The 20683-nt window shown below is 31.1% G+C and overlaps 4 protein-coding genes across 8 annotated transcripts in view; all 4 read left to right on the top strand.

Annotated features, from left to right (window-relative positions):
- The first annotated feature begins 594 nt into the window (after positions 1 to 594).
- LOC119631576 (ankyrin repeat domain-containing protein 54) lies at positions 595 to 2454 on the top strand. The gene is made up of 2 exons (XM_038023923.1): positions 595 to 1823; positions 1897 to 2454. Exon 1 carries the CDS (start codon positions 800 to 802, stop codon positions 1751 to 1753), a length of 954 nt encoding a protein of 317 aa, XP_037879851.1. The 5' UTR covers positions 595 to 799; the 3' UTR covers positions 1754 to 1823; positions 1897 to 2454.
- Positions 2455 to 5702: 3248 nt separating this feature from the next.
- Positions 5703 to 6781, top strand: LOC119632472. The gene is made up of 5 exons (XM_038025391.1): positions 5703 to 5906; positions 5995 to 6043; positions 6113 to 6292; positions 6362 to 6448; positions 6610 to 6781. The coding sequence occupies exons 2-5, from the start codon at positions 5999 to 6001 to the stop codon at positions 6658 to 6660; spliced, it is 363 nt and encodes a 120-aa protein (XP_037881319.1). The 5' UTR covers positions 5703 to 5906; positions 5995 to 5998; the 3' UTR covers positions 6661 to 6781.
- Positions 6782 to 7351: 570 nt separating this feature from the next.
- On the top strand, positions 7352 to 7736 carry LOC119632709. Its single transcript, XM_038025769.1, has 2 exons — positions 7352 to 7494; positions 7595 to 7736. Exons 1-2 carry the CDS (start codon positions 7369 to 7371, stop codon positions 7697 to 7699), a joined length of 231 nt encoding a protein of 76 aa, XP_037881697.1. The 5' UTR covers positions 7352 to 7368; the 3' UTR covers positions 7700 to 7736.
- Positions 7737 to 10620: 2884 nt separating this feature from the next.
- Positions 10621 to 20683, top strand: part of LOC119645281 (voltage-dependent calcium channel subunit alpha-2/delta-3) — a 26038-nt gene continuing 15975 nt past the window's right edge. For 2 of the 5 annotated variants that reach the window (XM_038045400.1, XM_038045402.1), the window contains exons 1-9: positions 12108 to 12407; positions 12489 to 12570; positions 12855 to 12959; positions 13470 to 13731; positions 16538 to 16929; positions 17965 to 18414; positions 18544 to 18684; positions 18817 to 18900; positions 19118 to 19174. In XM_038045400.1, coding sequence (XP_037901328.1) covers positions 12298 to 12407; positions 12489 to 12570; positions 12855 to 12959; positions 13470 to 13731; positions 16538 to 16929; positions 17965 to 18414; positions 18544 to 18684; positions 18817 to 18900; positions 19118 to 19174 — 1683 coding nt within the window. In that variant the 5' untranslated portion in view covers positions 12108 to 12297. Of the gene's footprint in view, positions 11366 to 12107; positions 12408 to 12488; positions 12571 to 12854; positions 12960 to 13469; positions 13732 to 16537; positions 16930 to 17964; positions 18415 to 18543; positions 18685 to 18816; positions 18901 to 19117; positions 19175 to 20683 lie in introns of those variants that run through there. The other 3 variants (XM_038045403.1, XM_038045404.1, XM_038045401.1) reach the window with 2 other exon arrangements.

The following is a 20683-nucleotide window of genomic DNA, read 5'->3' as shown; positions in this document are numbered from 1 at the left end:
ACACTTTCATTCTTTCAAATTCAACTTCAATTTAAGGGCAGAAAATTTTTTCTATGCATATCTTATAAGTATATATTTTTGTTCAATATGCATATTTTTAAGTTTTTAAAGCTTGACATCAGTTCACTTAAGAACTTGTTAATTTCGCTTATTCTTTTTCTATTCAATATAATAAAAGAAATTATAGACCGTTACTCAACACTGGAATAAGGGCCGAAAGGAATTTCTAACAATGTATGAATGAATAATGATAATTGCAATATTGCAGATATAAACAACGAAAAAATATTATATAATTTTAAAATTAAGCACGCGGAACAAATATTATTTGTCGCCATCGAGTGAGTTAATTTGATTTTGAATGTTAAGCGTTATTTATATATTTTATAAAGAGAAAAATCATACAAAATGAATTTCGATTAATTCGGCAACTTTGGTAATGTTTTTGCGCTACTGCAATTGGAATACAAAGAAATTTGGATAAAATTTTTATAAACAATAATAATGCTGCCATATTTAAAAACGAAAATTGAGGTAAAAGCAAAAGTAAGAAAAACACAAAATACACAATACTAAATTTTTTCCTTGTTGACCAAAATACGAAAGAAATTATTTATTTATTTTTGTGGGTTTTGCTTAAAGAAAATATATATAAAATACAATAAATTGTCGTTATAATTCAGTAATAATTTCGATTGTCAAAATAGCAACAATAAAGCAATACAGAAATCCAGAAGAGAATCTGGAGGGAGACGATAACGGTATAGTGGATATAGTGGAAGAGAACGAGCAAGTTACGATGGCAGCCAACGATTCTGGTGTGGACACAAGCAACGATAGTAACGATGGTGTAACAGCCGGTATAATGATAACACCGCCGCCGCCAGTAATGCCGCCGACACCTACCTCGTCGCCTAATACGCACGAATGGCCAAATATCAATCCAAACGCATTCCATCTAAATTCGGATGATCATTTCGCGTTACCACACTTGCCGCCGCTGCCGTTGAACAATTCTTCAACGACATCATCCTCATCTGAATATTTGCCCAGTATCATCCATCCAAGTACCCTGCCCTCCAGCAGTCACAGCTTTAAGATGCGTCCTCGTACATGTATTAAAAGTCGCTTGCGTTTCAGTTACAACAATATATTTGCCGAATCTACAGGACGCAAATTGCGGTATGCCGCCTCCACCAATAATATCGAATTGCTTACTCGAGTTTTAGAGTCCGGTGCTGATCCAAACGCCGCCGATGAGCATAAACGTAGTCCCCTGCATTTGGCTGCTTGTCGCGGTTACTTACAGATTGTACAGCAGTTGCTTAAATTCGGAGCGAATCCAAATGTTGTAGATTCCGTCGGCAACACGCCATTACATTTGGCTGTTATATCGGCAAGTTCAAACAATTTTAACCTTATTGTATGCGTTCTGCTTCAAGGCGGCGCAAGTGTTCATATGTTCGATCGAGGTGGTAAATCACCGCTTGAGTTAGCAGAAGCCAAGTTACGCTTACTGCGCACTCGTTATGAGCAGCCTACACCAGAAAATAGCAAGATCCTAGAAGATATGTGTATGCTGATTACACTGATCCTGCGTTACATGGTCAAACAACAGCGCGAACTGGATGATCTTTCGGCTTTGGAGAAACGCTTGCAAAATTTAAGTACTAGCGATGATCAGGAACAGGTAGTTTCGCAGACTGCTGATGAATTGCTCGCTAGTGTTGAGCGTCTGTCTTTAAACAAATAAACTTAGCAGATCGTACAGATCTGAACAAATAAAACTTTTGCTCTCATCCATATATTTGTAGCTACTGTAGGTAAGTTATTTCAGATATAATTAATATTTTTTCTTTTTTTTTGACAATTTCCAACGTTTTAATTTTATTGCAGGCTGTTTTCGTTTTTTTATCCGACGCAGTTTGTTTTCTTTTTTATTATTATTATTATTATTATTATTATTATTATTACTATTATTATTAAAAAGAGGAAACTTTGCTGTCACATTCAACAATGCTGTGGATGGTTACAAAAATAATTGGTAAAAATCCTGCAATTAACAGTATATACGTACACGATACAAAAATTTCGTGTTATTACTGATTTTATATTATTTTATGTTATTATTCTATTATATATTTTATTTGATATAACTTTCATTAATCCTATTATTTTTAAATATATATATATAAATAACATTTCATGTAGTAAATAAGTTTTAGAACCTACATCAAGTTAACGCGCCTTGCATTCAAAGCAATTTGTTTATCATTCTCACATCCTTCGATATTTTATGGATAAAAATGTGTTAAAATTTGTAGATTCTTATACAAACACTTATATATTTGCCGTATAAACATATACGTTGAACATATGTGCAGGTATAAAAAAAAAAAATAAAATAAAAAATACTAATAAACTAAATTAAAACAATATGCTTAACCATCCTGCCCTTTATTCATGCTATACCACCATATTAATTATTATTATTAATTACTAAATAACAAAATATAAGAGAAAAAAAAATTACATATTACATACATACGTATGCATGAATGTATTATTTAAAAGAAGAGTATGAGAGAATTATATTCGCCTTAAAGTAAATCGTTAACACACCCACATAATCGTAAATGGTTTTACCACACGCATAGCACAACATTTTATTGCAGTTCCAGTAATTGACATTTTGACGAACAAACAGGTATAGATCGAATCGTGAAATCTAAATCGATGACGAATTTAAGCATCTCAGCGCTTTGGTGATTTCTAATTTACGGTTGCCTTACACTCCGCTGATATACACCTGTCTTTTGGCATCGGTGATTGTGATCGTGTCAATTGGACGATTGGAACTTAACCGAGCTAAACTTTCAAACGGCTTGGGCGTTGTTGAGCTGGGTCATACATATTTTTTTAATATTTTTGCATTTCTCTTTCAATAACAACCCGATATGCTGATGATCAAAAGAATTTGAATGAATTGATTAAAAAGTTTCACGTTGACGCATATAGAGTATTGAGTTTGTATTGAATGTTTCTGAAAGTTGTAAACGGGACGGAACATTTAGTATATCGCCAATTTTCGACAATGTATATATGTATATAACAAAAGAGAATTGCCATAATTAATAAGTATGTTATGCATATTGATCGGCGATTCTGTCGATTCGAGTTCAATGAACATGAACGTTCTTGGCCGAAACAAATATTGAAAATACATTATTAGTGGATATGATAGCTATGAATAAATTATCTAGGACTAGATTGTTTGGCGTCTAACAGTGAAAAGATTATCTGCGATTTTCACCTGTAAATATATATGCAAAATTATGGGTGTTTAACCAGGAAATTGAGAAGTAGGCTAACTTGTTGAAAGTAAGCACTGCATTGGGGAAGAAGAAAAAAGAGAGATAGAGAGACATAAAAAAATAATTGGAAATTACAGTCATTGTTGAATAAATATAACAGCAATTATAAGCTGAAGTTAAACCGGATCCACATTTAGCCCTAGACAATTTGCGGTCAAGTTTTAGTTGAGTTACTCAATATCGCGAAATATGAGACTTTGAACAATTTTATATATACGCAGTTTTAGATCGTATTTATAGATTAAATTAAAATTATGCTTCCAATTCGAATTCAATATATTTCTTATTTGAATTGATGTTTACCTAATCGTAGAGAAACATAGTGAAAATTCATTCTAAGTATTTCTTAAGATAACAGTAACTAAGTACAGTGCATTATCGTCTTCAAGAACTAATTGCAATTATTAATTACGAATGATAATTTCAATTGATCTGTGGTCAAAGATTGATTGAATTTTTGAATAAGGCAAAGCTCGATCGAAACGTTGCTAAACTGGGCGGAGAAACTTTGAGAAAATGACTTTGTGGAATTTTTCTATATATCAATAGAAACCAAAGAACCGATTAGTGCTTTCATCATTTCACATATGTCACATATTGACTCGAATCCTCAAATACCATTTATTGATGGCCATCCATGTTGACAGATCGTTAAACTTTATAATCTCAACAATAGACAGCATTTCGAATAACGTATGCATCGCAAAGTAAGGCGACCATTTTAATCTAAAGGAAGCGATTGAATTTAATTTCAGCGTCTGATATAAGCAGCAGTGCTTCCATCTCTCATCATCTCTCACAGACCCATATGCACGCTGTTCTATTTTCCTTCTTTATACTTTTCATTACATTAGAATGCGCAGGCACAAGGGTTTGTACTGATGTTTGCCTATGCGAATACTTTCGTTTAGCAGTGTATACGCACATGCGCTTCTCTTGAATGTGTGCGTGTTCTTTTCAATTTAGCCATTTTATTGCTTACGTGTATTCATCCTTATGTACTCCATTTACTGAATTCGTCCTTTAGTTAGTAAGGCACGGAAATGTACGCCAGTAAGCAGTCAGGCCTATACTGCAGCATTGACGACATTGTCACTAAAAAAAATATTTATATAATCGTAGACAATCATATTTGTGCACGCGCTAGAATGGTTTTGGTCATAGTAGTGTTTTTTTTTTTACAAAACAGGAAACAACAATTTATCGGCAATTGGCTAATTTTAAATTAGGTCGTACGGGAAACCGCAATGCTGAACGTAGTAGACAGCTGAAAAAGCATAGTTATGAATACCATATGAAAATTTGAGTATGAGAATCTTGCAAAAGCGGTCTTCGCTTGCATGAATTGCAGTTCAAATCGCCGCTCCAGCCATAGCACTCTCCAGATCTGGCCCAGAACAATTATTATCCATTTACAAATCTCAAAATCAGTCAATGAAAGGATGAACTCACTAGTGAAACTAAAAGTTATTATGAAGATTTTGACACGTATGATAAGTATATCAAACAAGCGCGAAAATATTAGAAATGCTTTGGATTGTTTATATCATTGTTGAAAGCGACTAAAGAATAATGTCGATTGTTGCGAAAAAAGAAAAAAATTTTTGCTTAACTAGCTAGTCCCGGAAATTATTGACCGATACATTAACACAGATATAAATGTGAAACGGTTCAACTCTTCGTAGTATGCCTGCTTTTCATCTCTTGCTTGAATTTTTTTTTTTTTTTTTCTTAATAAAACCAATCACTCAGGGAATGTCCTCTATTCATGTAGCGCAATGACTGTTAGAAAGACGAGAGGCAAGAGAAAGATATAGGGAAGTGGTGGCCGCAATCCTGTGGATATGTGATTGACCGATTGACCATTCCCGATAGGCACGACCTAAGAGAATTCTATCGCACTTGAAATTCGCTTGAATTCGCAAACATTGATACGCAGGCGGAAAATCAAAGCTTGGCATCTACACTTTTAGCTCACGTTCAAAGATTGAAAATGAGCGGTATACGCTTTACAAATACATAAGCAAACAGTTACTTTCAGCCTATTAGAAATATTGATCAGGGTTTATCCTGATGCAATCTAATGGTTCTTCAAATTATATGAATAGTCAATGTAGGAATAATTCTGATCGGCCAATCGATAGTTCCAAGTTTAATAAACGAATTATTTTGCAAATTTATATACATATATAGGTGATAATATGTCATTCTTTCTCAGGAGACAATGTATTATCTAGTACAGTATCTTTTAGTAGATTGAATTCGAAACTCGAAACTTTATCAAAAAGAATGAACTGATCCCAGTCAAATTCGGAAATGCACTCAATGTCTTTATAATATTTATCGTGTACGTGTATATATGCGGCAATTAGGACTCGCATATGTAGAAACATGTTTCAAAATGTATTAATCGAAGAACAACAGTAGCAGTGCAATGATAGATATTAAAAAATTCGTTCTCAGCCGATAATAATAACTATATGTTTCTTGATGATTTATTTTCGAATTCGATGCCAATTCGAAATATCATTGGTATGTCATTCGCCTATTAATGTCAAATACGTCTCCCATATATGTACATATATATATATATATATATTTTCATTTTCTAAATTTCAAGTAAAATGATAAAAAATTGTATGACGACAGTAACTGAGGAGGAGTGGAAGGTAAGAAAGAAAAGAATTTAAAAAAGAGAAAAGAAAACTATTCGCTTTTCTTCATTTAATATATCGCAGCAATTACCACTACAAACATTACTATATGAATGGGCTCGAAGGAATCTAACCACACCGAGTGACATGAGTACTGTACTCTCCTATGTAGGTCTGTTTTTAATCGCATGGTATACAATAATATGGATCACGCGATTAGTATTAGCTCTAATAAGGCCGATTTTCTTAGTAGTTTCAGCTATCGTAAGTATATAAGTAAGTGCACCATATGCGCATTATATTGCAACTTATTCGTTTATTTATCGATATAAGGTTGTATTACGGATCTTACAATACTATGAACCGGATGAAATAAGAGCAATTATGATCAATACGTATAATATAATTTCGAATACAATAGTAAGAAGATAGATGACGACGATGCCTTTAAGCAATGGATGCCCTTTACCAAAAACGATAATAACGAATGAAAGGACGAATTTGGTGAAGGGTATCACATTTCGTTATTATGATTTTATCATATTTAGAAATGAATTTCTCTTTAATTTTCTATTCCTTAGGTCAAAGTAATGAGTAAATTATTTTCAAATGTTTTAAATCTCATCGATTAAATCTCATGAGATTATAATCAAGATAAATCATTATATGTGTGACTTACACCGCTCCCACATCGCCCACATGGACGATAATTTATTGCAATCTATTTTAATTCGATGTTTTTACATATGGGACAACGTTGCTTTCAAACAAAATTCGAACGGAACGAGTTGATACAAGAAAAGAAGATTATAATCAAGATAAATCATTATATGTGTGAATTAGACCGCTCCCACATCGCCCACATGGACGATAATTTATTGCAATCTATTTTAATTCGATGTTTTTACATATGGGACAACGTTGCTTTCGAACAAAATTCGAACGGAACGAGTTGATACAAGAAAAAATATCAGAAATGCGTAAACAAACTTCAAAAATTTCGATTTTCAATTACTTTTGAAAAATAACAAAAAAAATAAAAATAAAGCAAAATTTGTAAAAATTCCCTTCAAACGGCAAAAATATAAATAAAAAAAAAAAAAAAAACAATATTATTAAAAATTTCTTTCAAATTGAAAAAAAAAACAACAACAACAACAAAAAATTTGTTTCAATTATTTCGATGTTCAAATTAACAGTTTAGTAGTAGGAAATATTTTGGAGAGGGAAAGCAAAAAAAAAAATAAACCAACAAATTTCTTTCGAAAATAACCAAACAGTTGAAAATATTGCAATAAATTTTTGGACGTTCAAATTTTTAGTTATATTAATTTATAAAAATGCCTGTCGCAGTCCGCTTAGTTGAAGTTTTAGCGCTTACAACATTACTTGGCATTTTGACTGGGTTAGCTGTGTTCGTAGTGGCGGCTCAACGCATGATGTTCCTCGTTTTGTTACTTATAACGGTATGTTGAAAATTATATTCGCGATATATTAAAATAAAATTAATTTAATTACATTCACATTCACTCAATCATCGCTTTGAATGATTGATTATCATTTTAGCCGGTGACTTATGTCTTATATGGCCTTTTGTACGTCTCAGAAAAGGTAATGGTTACCGCTCTAAGCGGCCTATTGGTTGTAACGAGTAGCGTTGGGAATTTCTAGCGAAGGCTTTCCATTTTGTATGTCCGTGAAAATACTGCAGCTTAAGATTGTACAAGTTTCCCAAATATTTATATATATATATATATATACACCTTTTAATGGATATGCAGAAAATTAACAAAGGCTATCAAAATTATTAATTAACTGTTTTTCATATATATTAAATGTGTACTGGACTGTTAACAGCTATGTGAAATTGCATTCTATGATTTTTTCATTATTAATTGGTTTCTATTTTTTTTTTTTTTTTTTTTTTTTTTTTAAGTAAAAGTTATATCCTTGTCGTTAAACTTTCTTTAAACCATTCACAAAATGAGTAAATAATTCTTTAAAGGGAGACCATTCGTCAACTTGTATGTATGTAATTGTTCGCGCTACAATTGGTCTCTCCTTGAGAAGAATGATGAACAATGCCAATACATATGTTATGGCATTGGAAAAGGCGAGCAGACGATAAAGACGCATCACGGAAAATGAAAACTGCTTGCGTTTTGCGCTTTTAAAAAGTAAAATGATTCTTTAAAAAGTTTCTCGGGAATAATCCGCGGAATCTTTAAAAAAAAGTTAGTAAAATTTTCATCAAATTATATTACTTTCTAGTCTATACCATTGCTAATTAATTAAAAGAAAATTTCGTGTAAAATATCTGTCGCAAACATGTTCCCTCTTTGCCTCCAGGCGCAGTCTTCTATGAAAATGAAAATAAAAAAAAAAAAAAACATTTTCAAGGCTATTATTTAACATCAGGTTAGGTTTAATGTCGAGTGCTTCGACTCGCGCTTTATAAAATTTTCATTTGCATTTTTCTTATCTTGCCGTTAAATAATAGTTTCATAGAAGAAAATATAACTTTTGAATAGAAGTAAGAGAATAACATTCGCTTGGGGCTTACGATTATTGAATGAAGCAAATATAGAAAAATCTGTGAATTCTTTTCATTCATTTTTTGCTTGACATAATTATTTTTTAGCTTGAATTTCGCGTTCATCAAGAATACAACAAACTAGAACATAATATGGTCGGACAAAACCAACTATTAAGTGCACTATAACATATCATCAAATTCAAATTGTTCGCCAAACTTTATCATAAACTTTCTGTATTAATGTTGTCTTTGATGACCTTGTTCCCAAAATCGTATAAAAATATAATTTTGAAATATCTACGTTATATATATAATATGCTGAATCGAGCTTATAACCTAAAACATAATATTGCGTTATTGCATTTTTCGGCTTAAAAACTCTCACACGTTAAACATAATGAGAAACCGCGTTAGCGTATTATTTTATAAGAACAAATAAGAACATCATTGAATAGCCTGCACCACACTGTCTAAAACAATTCTTATTTTTTATTATAGAACACAAAAATTATATCTTATTTCCATATATACACATATATATGTGGAAGCTAGGCCGAAACGCAATCTAATGTAGTACAAATTTAATCCTTACATAGAGTAGGATCCATAAAATAGGCGTGGATGGTCCGAACTTTGTAGAGTTCATTTTTGCGTGAAATTACTATAATATTATGGGTCAATTTTCATCATCACATATTAAAATTTGGAGTTTTCTATTCTACAAAGGATCAATTTTCGTGAAAATTCTTATTAGATTACGATCCATAAAATAGGCATAAATTACCAATATAATATAATTTTCATCATGTAGCATTGAAAATTATTACTTTTTGTCGTATCAACTTCAGTTTTCGTTATATGAGGCGGGGTTCAAAAATTGCCCCAGTTGATCCAAAGTTTTCATACAAATTTCGAATGCCGAAATACTACTACTTAGCCACTTTTGCCGAGATATTTTGAAAATTACAATTTTTTTCCATATAACGACTTCTTAGAATGTGGCGTTATATGGGAAGTGCTCGAAAAAGTGGACCGTTCTAAACCATTTTCAATTAAATAGCGTTTGTCGTTAGGTCAAAAAAGTATTCATCAAAATATCTCAAGAATTGTGACACGCAGATATCAGACGGACGGACAGAGTTAGATCAATTCAGATAACGTTTCTGAATTGATCGTAAATTCGATAAATAATATCTTAATTTAAAATAAATTTTCTTTATTTCTTCTTACGCGTTTTTTCTTCTTTTTTTATTGGTGTTTATAATGCAAGACCATATGGGGATCTAATATAATGAAGCTTTGCGTATATTTGCTCATCTGGATGACATATATTCCATTTATTAATTTTATAAATTGATAGATTATGTATATAATATATATGTAATTAATATATATGAACATTTATAAACTAAATTATCTCCGATTTTATGAAAAAATTATAATTGAAATGTTTCTCTTAGGAGGCTGTCACACAAGGCGTTATTGCTATTTTTGGGTTGGAATTTGAACTTTTCCGACTTTTTACAAAACTTTATAAGAATTTTTTTTTTTTTTATTTACGTTGTAGACACACATCCATACGCATACACATACTTAACACATATTCGGACAACGTGAGATAATTTGAAGCGCTCCGCAAAAGATTTCTTTTCGTCAAAACACGATGCTCCTCTACTCCCAAATGACATAATATGAGCAAAGGGACCATTCCGCCTCACGCATATATATTTGTGAACAATACTTGATTACTCAATAAAAATGTTTTATTTATGTTATGCCTTTTTTTTTGTAGTTATTTAGTAGAATTCATCAGCCCTGTTGGTGATAAGACCAATAAATCCAGTAGAGTGGTGAGTTATTATTATTACTTGCTCCTTTGCGCTGTGTCAATGTTAGCGACGGTATATGATGATGTATGGAAAAATAGATGCTACACCATCGATTACAAGCTTTCGCGAATTAAGAGTGTTGATTAGACAATTGGAACAAAAAGTAAAAAAAAAAAAGTTTTAATCTACTAACTTTTTATAGATTTAAAATTTTTCATTTTGATTCAATTGTTAATCAGTAAACAGTTTTGTTTGTTAAATGCAACTCTGTTTTCTTCTATAAATGCAGCGCTAAACAACTAATACTAACGCAAAGCGTGAGCAAATTGTGCTTACACTTGATTTGACAGTTTTGAGAGAGCGTTTCTCGCACCCCTTATGCATACATATTAGACAAAAAGCTCGAACGTCGAAAATGAAACCTAGTTAATGCCATACGTAATCAGTGAGCAGATGAATAAGTTTAATATTTAAAAGAAACGATCAACATTTCTTCTTGTGCGCTTTTTTCCTTTTATTTCATTAGTATGTATACACAAAGAATCATATGATTTATCAATTCTGATAAAGTTTTGTAAAAACTCGACAAGGTCGAACTCCCAAGTCGAAAATCGGAATATCGTCTGAGTGTGACTGGCCATGTAAGCGAAGCTTCATGTGTCAGCCCACCATGATGTGGTGCAAGAAGTCAGCAAAGTTAAAGTCCCGTCCCGAATATAAATATAATGAATCATTGTATTTGAGTCCGATAGATCTTCAATTTATATATCCACGTATTTGTATTGCTGTTAAGCACTTGCGATATATTGAAGGCTTTACAAGCAACGAATTGAGACGTGACTTTGGTTGATCTTCACCACAAGATAAGCGAAAAAAATTTAAAAGCCATATGGATCTGTTTAATCCACAAAATGACCTATAAGTGTAAAGGCAAATAAATAAATCCTTCATGTTTACGAGACAATATATACTGTAAGTGTTGTTAGGAAAAAGAAAAAAAAGAAAAAAAATGAAAAGTATTTAATTTCGATATAAATGGATTTTGTTGTTTAACGTAATATAGCGATAAACAATTGATAATAAATCAACCCCCTTGCAGCACGATACCTGGCAATATGCGAAAAATATTAAGTATTTATACGTTATGCTTAGGGAGGGATCAACGACAACAGGTGTCCTATATATACTTAATAGACTCTTTTTTTTTTACCTCGGATGCTAAGTAATAACATTCAACAGGTACGCATGTATTTCGTTTCGCGTTCAATGCAATTTATGCAGATTGAAGTCGTAAAATGATACGGTCAAATATTGAAATAATTTAACATTAATATGCACGTGCGGTATGTAAACAAAAACAAATCATTAGTCGCATGCGCTGGCGCACGCGTGAACAAGAATCAGAACAGTGCAAATAATAAATTTTGTTATAGCAAAACTGTAGGTCCTTTTATAACATATGTTACGGGTTTGATGTGTTGAGAGCGATATGAAAAAAGGAAAACAGGACTACTTTAATAAATTGCATTAAGCTCGGTATAGACACACACGAGAATTTTCTATACAAGAGCTCATTTTAACGAAAATATATAAATATATTTGTATATATATATATATATACATGTATATATATGTATGTGTATATATACATATATACGTATGACCGTATAAAAAATGTTTTAAAATTTCTTTAATAATAATTACGAAAAAAAAAAAAAAACTATTTCGTTCAATTTTTAAGAGTGTGTTCCTACAATTTTTGTTTTTTACAAAATTTTCAAAAATGCTTAATAAATAAAAAGTGATTTACGGAAGAAGAAGCGAAATGTTAAGTGCTTTTTAAATTAATTAAAAAAAAAAAAAAAAAAAAAAAATACCTTTTTAATACTCAATGCCAAATAAATATGCTGTTGAAAAGTTGGAATGTGACGATTTTCACAATAATTTCTTGTTTTTTCATTTTGTATCCAAATGGTGCCAATTTTGTGCCTGGTGAAAAAATCAATTATAATCTGTAAATATTCTCTTAACTCATAATGATTCTATTATTATTATTATTGTGCTAATTATAATTATTTTCAATAAAATTCTATAGTGTGCATTCTTGGGCCGATAAATTAGGCATGGAATTATTTCATTTAGGAGATTTTATAACGCGCCGTAAAGAAGTTCAAGAGGTATATAATGTTATTTAAATTCATTATAAAATAGATATTAATTGCATTATTACCGGTTTTATGTGTGAAGTCATTCAGTGATACACAAAATTATTGATTTTTTCTTTTTCTTCTTATTTTTTTCTTTTTTTCTGTACTTAAATGAGTTCAAAGTTAAAACATAATCTTTTAGTTAAGATTTTTCATTTAGATTATATGTGCATATATATATATATATATATATATATATATATAAATAGAGGGGAATGGATTATATGGTTTCTTGTTCCGTTGTCTCCTTATAGAGTTTTAAACAAGCACAAGTTGTTTCAAGATCTGGTGCAAAAATTGTGGAAAACATGGCAAATGAAATTAAGACCATGATGGATGCGAAAATAAGCGCTGTTCGAGTAAGTTTTCAATTCTTGTATGTTCAGATAATATATGAAAATTTTCTAATCATTTTTTTTTGTTTTTTTTTTTTGATGTATTAATATAAATGTACGAGGTATATTCAAAAAAAAAAAAAAAAAAAAAAAAAAAAAAAAAGATAAAAAGCTGACTTTCAATTTTCGAATTTTTTGTTACTATTATGTCGGAACATATGTGTCCACAAAATATGACGGAATTTTGCTACTATTAAGGAAGAAAAGATCGCATCTCTGGAAGAGCTCAAGCGTATAAAAGCAATGTGTTCGAGAATTGGAAAAAGCGCAAACTCAATTATTATGTTATATCTAAGGATGATTACTTTCAAGGGGACAAAATAGATAACGATAGTTAAATAAATATATTTTAAGAATAATAAATAGCTCATCATTTTTTGTTTTTTGAACATACCTCGTACATAGTTATGAAATATAATAAGTTTATATTCGAATAAAGCTTTATTAACGATTAATTTTAATGAACTTAATCAGCGTATAATGGATGCGGCTGAGAATACTGCGCTAACGAATGATGAGGCAGATAAATTTTTTTCATATTATAATGCGAAAGATATGATTGAACCGCATGAACCTATGCCCACGGAACCGCCACGCGAGCTGGACGATGCCGGAGGGCCAAAAATTTGGGTACCGCCCAAACGAATTGTTCTAACACCCAAAGCTGAATTCTTTGATACACCCGTTAATTTAACAGTCAGTTCAGTTCATATACCGACCAATGTTTATGATCGAGGTTTGAATTCAACGTTTTTTTTTTTGTTTTTCTCCCCTCCCTTTTCTTATTTAATATGCATTTAACATACATAAGTTGTTGTTGTTATGCTTAGTATTTCGTTTATTTCACGCAACAAATAAAACTTTTCGCCTAAGCTTAGGCTTTGTTTTGAAGCTACAAGTTTTGTTTGAAATTCTTTATCAGAAAATATGCAAATGTTTTGGTGCCCAGAATAGTACCTAAAAGTATGCTAATGCGAATTTTAAATGCACAAAAGCGATTGTATAAAAAGTTCTGGTAAAGTGTAAACTAATGTCATATTATTTTTCTTACTGTTTGCCTTTTTTTTTTCCTTCTTTCTTTCTTTCATTCTTTCTCTCACTCACATTGCGCTAAAACTAACAAAATCACAATTACATTACAATTTCAATTGCTTGCTTGTTTGGCATCGCGACTATTTGTGTATTTATTAAAATATACATTGTAAAGGAATTGTCGCTAAATGACAATTTATTTATTTTACAGGTAGCCTTCGAATGGCGAATTGAAGAATGCAAAACAAAAGTTACTAATAAAATTTTAAAATTTGGAAAAACTTCTTCGCTAATTTTTCCAAAATGATATTTATTCCCCTGATAACTATGTGCGAATGATTGCAACGTCCAGAGGTACCTACCTTTTATTATGTTATGCTAATCGATTCGATCAAAAATGATTCCAAGCTTGTTCGAAAAGGAATAGCTGTTTGTTCGTTCGTCGCCTATTCATGTTTTTCTTTTTATATCTTACATCATTTGTAGCACCGGGTATATTAAGTTTGTGCGGACGTATCTAATACGCAATAGCGCTTAAAATCGATCCACCTCATTGTGCAGAATCATTTTCGGAATCGATCTAAGCCTGTCTGGCCGTCTGATGTCTGTCCATGCATTTCTTTGTTCAAGTTATGACGAGAATAAAACAAGAGTTTTATTAGACGAAGTTTTACCATTTCTTTAGCTTCGAATTCATGAAACGGAATCGGTTATATTCTACACCGCTTGTCGTACAGAGGTGTTGAGCTTAATACCCAGAAGGTCTTAAAGTAGACGCAACTATTATTATTCCAATCGATTCAAAATTATATTCTTAATCGATCTAAGAGTAAGTTCATAAGGTACAAGATATTTAATAGTGAGCCGTGCCTCTCTACAATGTTTTGAAATAACGAAGTAGCAGTTATCGGAAATAATAGGTGGTTTAAATAGTTCTCCCAACTATCAAACCGCATGCGCTATTGTAAAGCGCGTTTTAGGAGAAGACCGTATTCTAAAAGCGTCTCGTTATACGAAGGTCACCTATAATATATATAAGCACGCAAGCAGGCAGGCAATTATGTTCATATCTTTGATAAGAAGGTATGGCATCATAAATATTTTTTATGATATTTCGGATTCCGGTTTCCGATTTTAGAGTGAGAATACCTATCTTTGATACCCACCACCTACGTATAAAAATGGCGACACTTTACGCTAGTTGTAAATTTGTAAGATTGTTGGCCTTTAAGATGCCTCCAAGAAATGTATCTTTTATTTATAAATTAAAATTTACTATCGATGATAAATAACAAAAATGCGGTAGTCAATCCTGTTGTTGCGATGAACTTCTTAATAAGTCTATTGAAGATTTGTGGCGCATTCCAAATCAATACAATACAACGGGATTCTGTGCTATAGTTAATTAAGATTGTGATACTACGATCTACTTATAAACTTGATCCTCAATCCCATACTAAGTCTATGTGTGCCAAGTTTCATCTTTCTATATCAACTTCGCAACAACAGACGGCAAATAAGCCGCCCGTATAGAACTAATTCGAATCGAAAACTTGTGCTGACCAAGTGTAATATTTTATTGTATGATGTCTCTAATGCTGATGAGTTGTTAGTTTCGCCTTCTATCGAAGGGGTGCATAAAGTTTATCAAGTTATATTCAATGAAAGCAACATATATATACAATATTTTTCTGGTTAACCCGTTCGTAATGCTGATAAAATAAATATCAAAAGGGAGGAAAATATAAATACATTCAAAGTCCAGCAGAATCGATTTGGTTATGCCTGGTTTTGTTTTTCGCTTTTTAAATACTCACCACGTGAAATTTTGTGTACACCCAACTTTTTTCTTACATCGTCTTTTTTTACACGATTTTAAACTCGGTTCACTGACAAGAACTAATGCACTCTTTTACGCGAATTTTTTGTTCTAGCACGAATCCGAAAAAAATTGTTCTTTAAGCCCGACAATTGTGCTGGACTTATTTGATTATAGCATTTTCCATAGCATACGGATTTCATTATTACTTTTTTGTACGGTTTTGTCATCTTATATGATTTTTTAAACATGTGGAACATGTCAGCAAATTAACCATATGTAGCATGTATTTTTTACATGATTTTTTTTTGCACGGAATTTTAAGGAAGATATTTACCGTATAAAAATTGAATTGGGTGTACTTGTTTCATTTATTCAGTCTAATTTGCAATAGTGCCATTTTTTTGGTATTATCAGGTGCAATAAGTTTTTTAAGAACTTAACTAAGAATACATACTAAGTGTTGGGTATGCAAGGCTCACGCTAAGCTTTACATAGCTTTATTATCTGTGTTATTTTGTCTTTTTATTCAAACTTATTAATTTTTATATCGCTTTCATCTCTGTACACATTATGCTATATACACTTTTGGTAAATTTTAAAACTTCAAGTAAAATATATATATATATATATATATATATATATATAAATATAAATATATATGTATTTTATTCGTTTTATAATTGTTTAGCGACGGAAACTATACGAGCTATACAATGGTCGGAAAATTTAGACCAAATTTTTCGGGATAATTATAAAAAAGATCCAACATTATCGTGGCAATTCTTTGGTAGTTCGACCGGCTTTATGCGTCAATTCCCGGCATCGAAATGGAAGACGGAACCGGTCGATCTGTACGATTGCCGGTTACGTTCATGGTTTATGGAAGCGGCCACTAGTCCAAAGGATGTTATTATCCTATTGGACGGTTCAGGCTCTATGACAGGGCAGAGGCTAGATATCGCAAAGCATGTTGTAAACACACTACTTGACACGTTAGGTACAAATGACTTTGTGAACATCTTCACCTTTGGCGATGATGTAAAGCCTGTCGTTGGATGTTTCGAGGATACACTTGTCCAAGTATATAAAATAATTTTGGTCTGGTTTTTTCGTTTTTTCTTTTTTTGTCTTTTTTTTTTTTTTACCAAATAATTATTATTATTTAATTTCTTCTATACTAATTAATGTAATTTACTTTCACATTCGACTAAACCGGCAGTTAATTAAAAGTTATATGCAATAGACTGACGAAGTGCAGCTGCTCTGAAATAATTTTGTAAATTCATTTAACTTAACTGCAAGAATGATTCAAGTTACGTCCTATCGAAAAGATTACCTTCTCATATGGACTTATAGTGAAGCTAAGACAGAGAGATTTTTTCTGAAAAATGAACCTGCCGTAAGCAAGAGAAAATGAAAAGTTACAATCGGTGACTGCGATAGCGCAGTGTTTTCTGTTCAACTCAATTTTACTCTGATAAAGGGTAACTACAGTATTAGCTAATGCGATATAATATTAATTGCGGTCTTCCTTGGAACGCCCCTTCTAGGCCTATTTATTCTAACAAGCCTCATTGAATCCGATTTCTTATCTTAATTGCTTTTCTTTATTATTATTATGATTGATACTACAATGAGAAAAAAGTAAATTCTTCGATTCTCTATACAATCATCTCTATTGAAGTTGATAACTATTTAACCAGTCGAAGTTTGACATTCATTTACCAGGAAGGAGAGATTTGAAAATAGTCCTTCCGATATGAAATTTACTTTTATTTTATTTTTTATGAGAAAATGTTCATTTGCTTTACTTATATATGAAATGATATTTTATTTTTTATTCATTTATGAAATTATTTTTATTATTTTTTTTTTTATTATATAAAATCTAATATTTATTATATAATTTTTAATTCGATATTAAACTTGAACTCTTTTTTCTGTACTCTTAATCCTTTTACATGCACATTCATACATATGCACAACACATATAAACATACCACACACAACAATTATTACATCAATGTTCATAAAATGCGTGTGGGTTGGCAAAATTATCTTACGCCCACATAATGAAAATATGAATGATAACATAATTTATGAATGAAACCAAAGGCAAACCTTGGTAACGTTCGTGAGCTTAAAGAGGGAATTGAGTCAGTTAAAACCGCCTCGATTGCCAATTTTTCCGCTGCATTAACGAAAGCTTTTGAGGTTTTGGAACAATATAAATTGGATCAAAGGGGCTCGCAATGCAATCAAGCGATCATGATAGTTAGCGACGGTGCTCCATTTAGTTATGAAGAAATTTTCGAACAATATAATTGGCGTGATTTGCCTTATAAGCCGGTACGTGTTTTTACTTATCTCATCGGTAAGGAAGTGGCCGATGTTAAGGATATTAAATGGATGGCATGCGCCAATCAAGGTTACTATGTGCATTTAATGGATACAGCGGAAGTACGTGAAATGGTCTTGAATTATATACCGGTAATGGCTAGACCTTTAGTATTAGGCCGTCATGATCATCCAGTAATCTGGACACAGGTTTATGCTGATTTTGTGGTAAGAATACAATTCATATGCTATTACTTCAATATGTTGCATTACAAATTTTTCTAAAAAAAAATAGAAAATAAAATAAATAAATAAAAAGATTATAACGATTTTAATGGATTTTTAAAAAATTTTAAGGATTTAGAAATGTCCGATTACTTGTGGCAAATGAAACAAAACGAGGATCAACGTGAAGATATTTTGGAATATCGTAGGATAGGATTTCGTATGTTGGAGCCACTGGAAGTGCGTCGTCGCGAATATCGACGAATGAAAGAAGTATAACACACTTGAAAATATTTCTTTGTTTGTTTGTTTATTTATTTATTTATTTTTATTTTTATTTTTTTTTTTTTTTCTTTTCCCATATATATATATATATATATATATAAAATTTTTGTATTTTTTTAGGCCTGGGATCAGCCTACCGATTCGGAAGCATATCAATTCCTGACCACCGTATCTATGCCCGTTTACGATCGTCGCACGAATGCGGTAAGTTTCAATGAAATCCCTTTATCTCTCCAAACAACACTCTCTAAAACTTCTCTTTTATTATTATACACACTCTTCTTAAATGAATCTTCAAAACATGTATAAAACACTACTTGTATGTATTTTATGCAATACAATCAATAAACGCGCTCACACATACACACCCTGTACATACATATATTTATAATGAACTGTGACGTAACATAATTTCTAACAGAATATCACCGAACTGGTTTTAATAAATGAAGCTCTCTGGGAATTACGTACACGTGAGGTATTAGATCAGTAAAAAAACAAAAAAAAAAAAAAAAAAAAAAACAAAATAAATAAATTGAAAAAAAAAAAAATTATTAACTAAAAGTAATGAAATTTAAAGTAAATATTTCTGCTGAAGATATATAATATTATTTATGATTATTTATAATCAAAGTTTAGTGATTTATATCATAATTAATTGATATACTCGTATTACTTTACTGCTTCATTCAACAAAAAAAAAAAAAAAAAAAAAAAAAAAAAAAAAAAAAATATTATATATGTGTAAAAATTTGAGTTTTTCTAGAGACTAGCTGATCTTTTGTTTTATATTAATCTAAACGCATAGTTTAGTATGTAATTTTGCGATTTTACTAATACATATGTATGCATATTCATATGTACATGTATTTTGTTATGAATCCTATATGTAGTCTGTGTTATGTTATTATATATATATATATATAAGGATAGGATAAAATACAAAATATAAATTTTCATACTATCCATTATCCCATTTAACACTAGTTTTATAATCCGTCCTTGCCATCATTAAGGTAATCCAATTTACTCCTCTAAAGACATTTGAAATTTTACCAAAGTAAGATATATTTAGTTTTTTTTTTTTTTTTTTTTTTTTTTTTTCATTACTAGTAAATATTTAACGTACAGTTAAAGTAAACGAAACAAAAAAAACAGTTAAAAAAAATACATATATACTTGTATTAGATGAGATCTTTTTTTACCCATGAATCGCTTATTTTTTTGTAAATCGAAAGTTACGTCACAATAACTTTGTAAATATTTATCAAAATATTTACTTAAATCAAGAACATCCGGGACTTTAAAATAAAATGAAATGCGGCTGTAGTGTCTCAAGATCATCTCGATAAGCCAATAATTGAACATTTTAGGGGAAAAACTTAAATTGATGCTTTTACACTTTATAAGGTTTCCCTACTAAGCTAACAAAGCATACTAGAAATTGTAGAAAATATATCTTTTGTAGTGGAAGCGTTCACAATGAACAAAAGTAAACGGTTTCCTAAACGGTGTCCTCTCATTATAGTGTTTCAAGGCACTGGATATTTGGGCGAAATATTTGTTAATTCTTTTTGGGATAAAATTATAAGAATTGGGTGGAGTTTCGACAACACGCACAGGAAAACGTGAAATACAACAAGTAAGAAAATTATATTCGTCGTCGTGACGAAATCTTTTATACCCATCACCGCCCCTTACACTAAAAAAGACAAAAAAAAAGTGAAACTACTAAACTTTCATCCTCTATAATTAGAGAGTTGCGCGCGGCTGTTTTTTTCCATTTTCAAACTAAAAGTTTTTGTCACATAGACGTGAAAGTTTTGTAGGCGGGTCCTTGGAAAATTTTAAGTCACTTCCAAATTTTTTTGCAAATTTGAAAGCGATATCTTTATTTTCGCTAATGGGAGTATTTTTACCACAATTACTAGACAGTTGGGCAGATGGATAGATGAAACTGGCCTAGACTTTATATACTATATTTTTG

This window comes from Glossina fuscipes, unplaced genomic scaffold (genome assembly GCF_014805625.2).
Source record: "Glossina fuscipes isolate IAEA_lab_2018 unplaced genomic scaffold, Yale_Gfus_2 1, whole genome shotgun sequence".
Taxonomy (NCBI): domain Eukaryota; kingdom Metazoa; phylum Arthropoda; class Insecta; order Diptera; family Glossinidae; genus Glossina; species Glossina fuscipes.
Note: the sequence above shows the minus strand (reverse complement) of the source record. Positions and strands in the feature narration are given on the sequence as shown.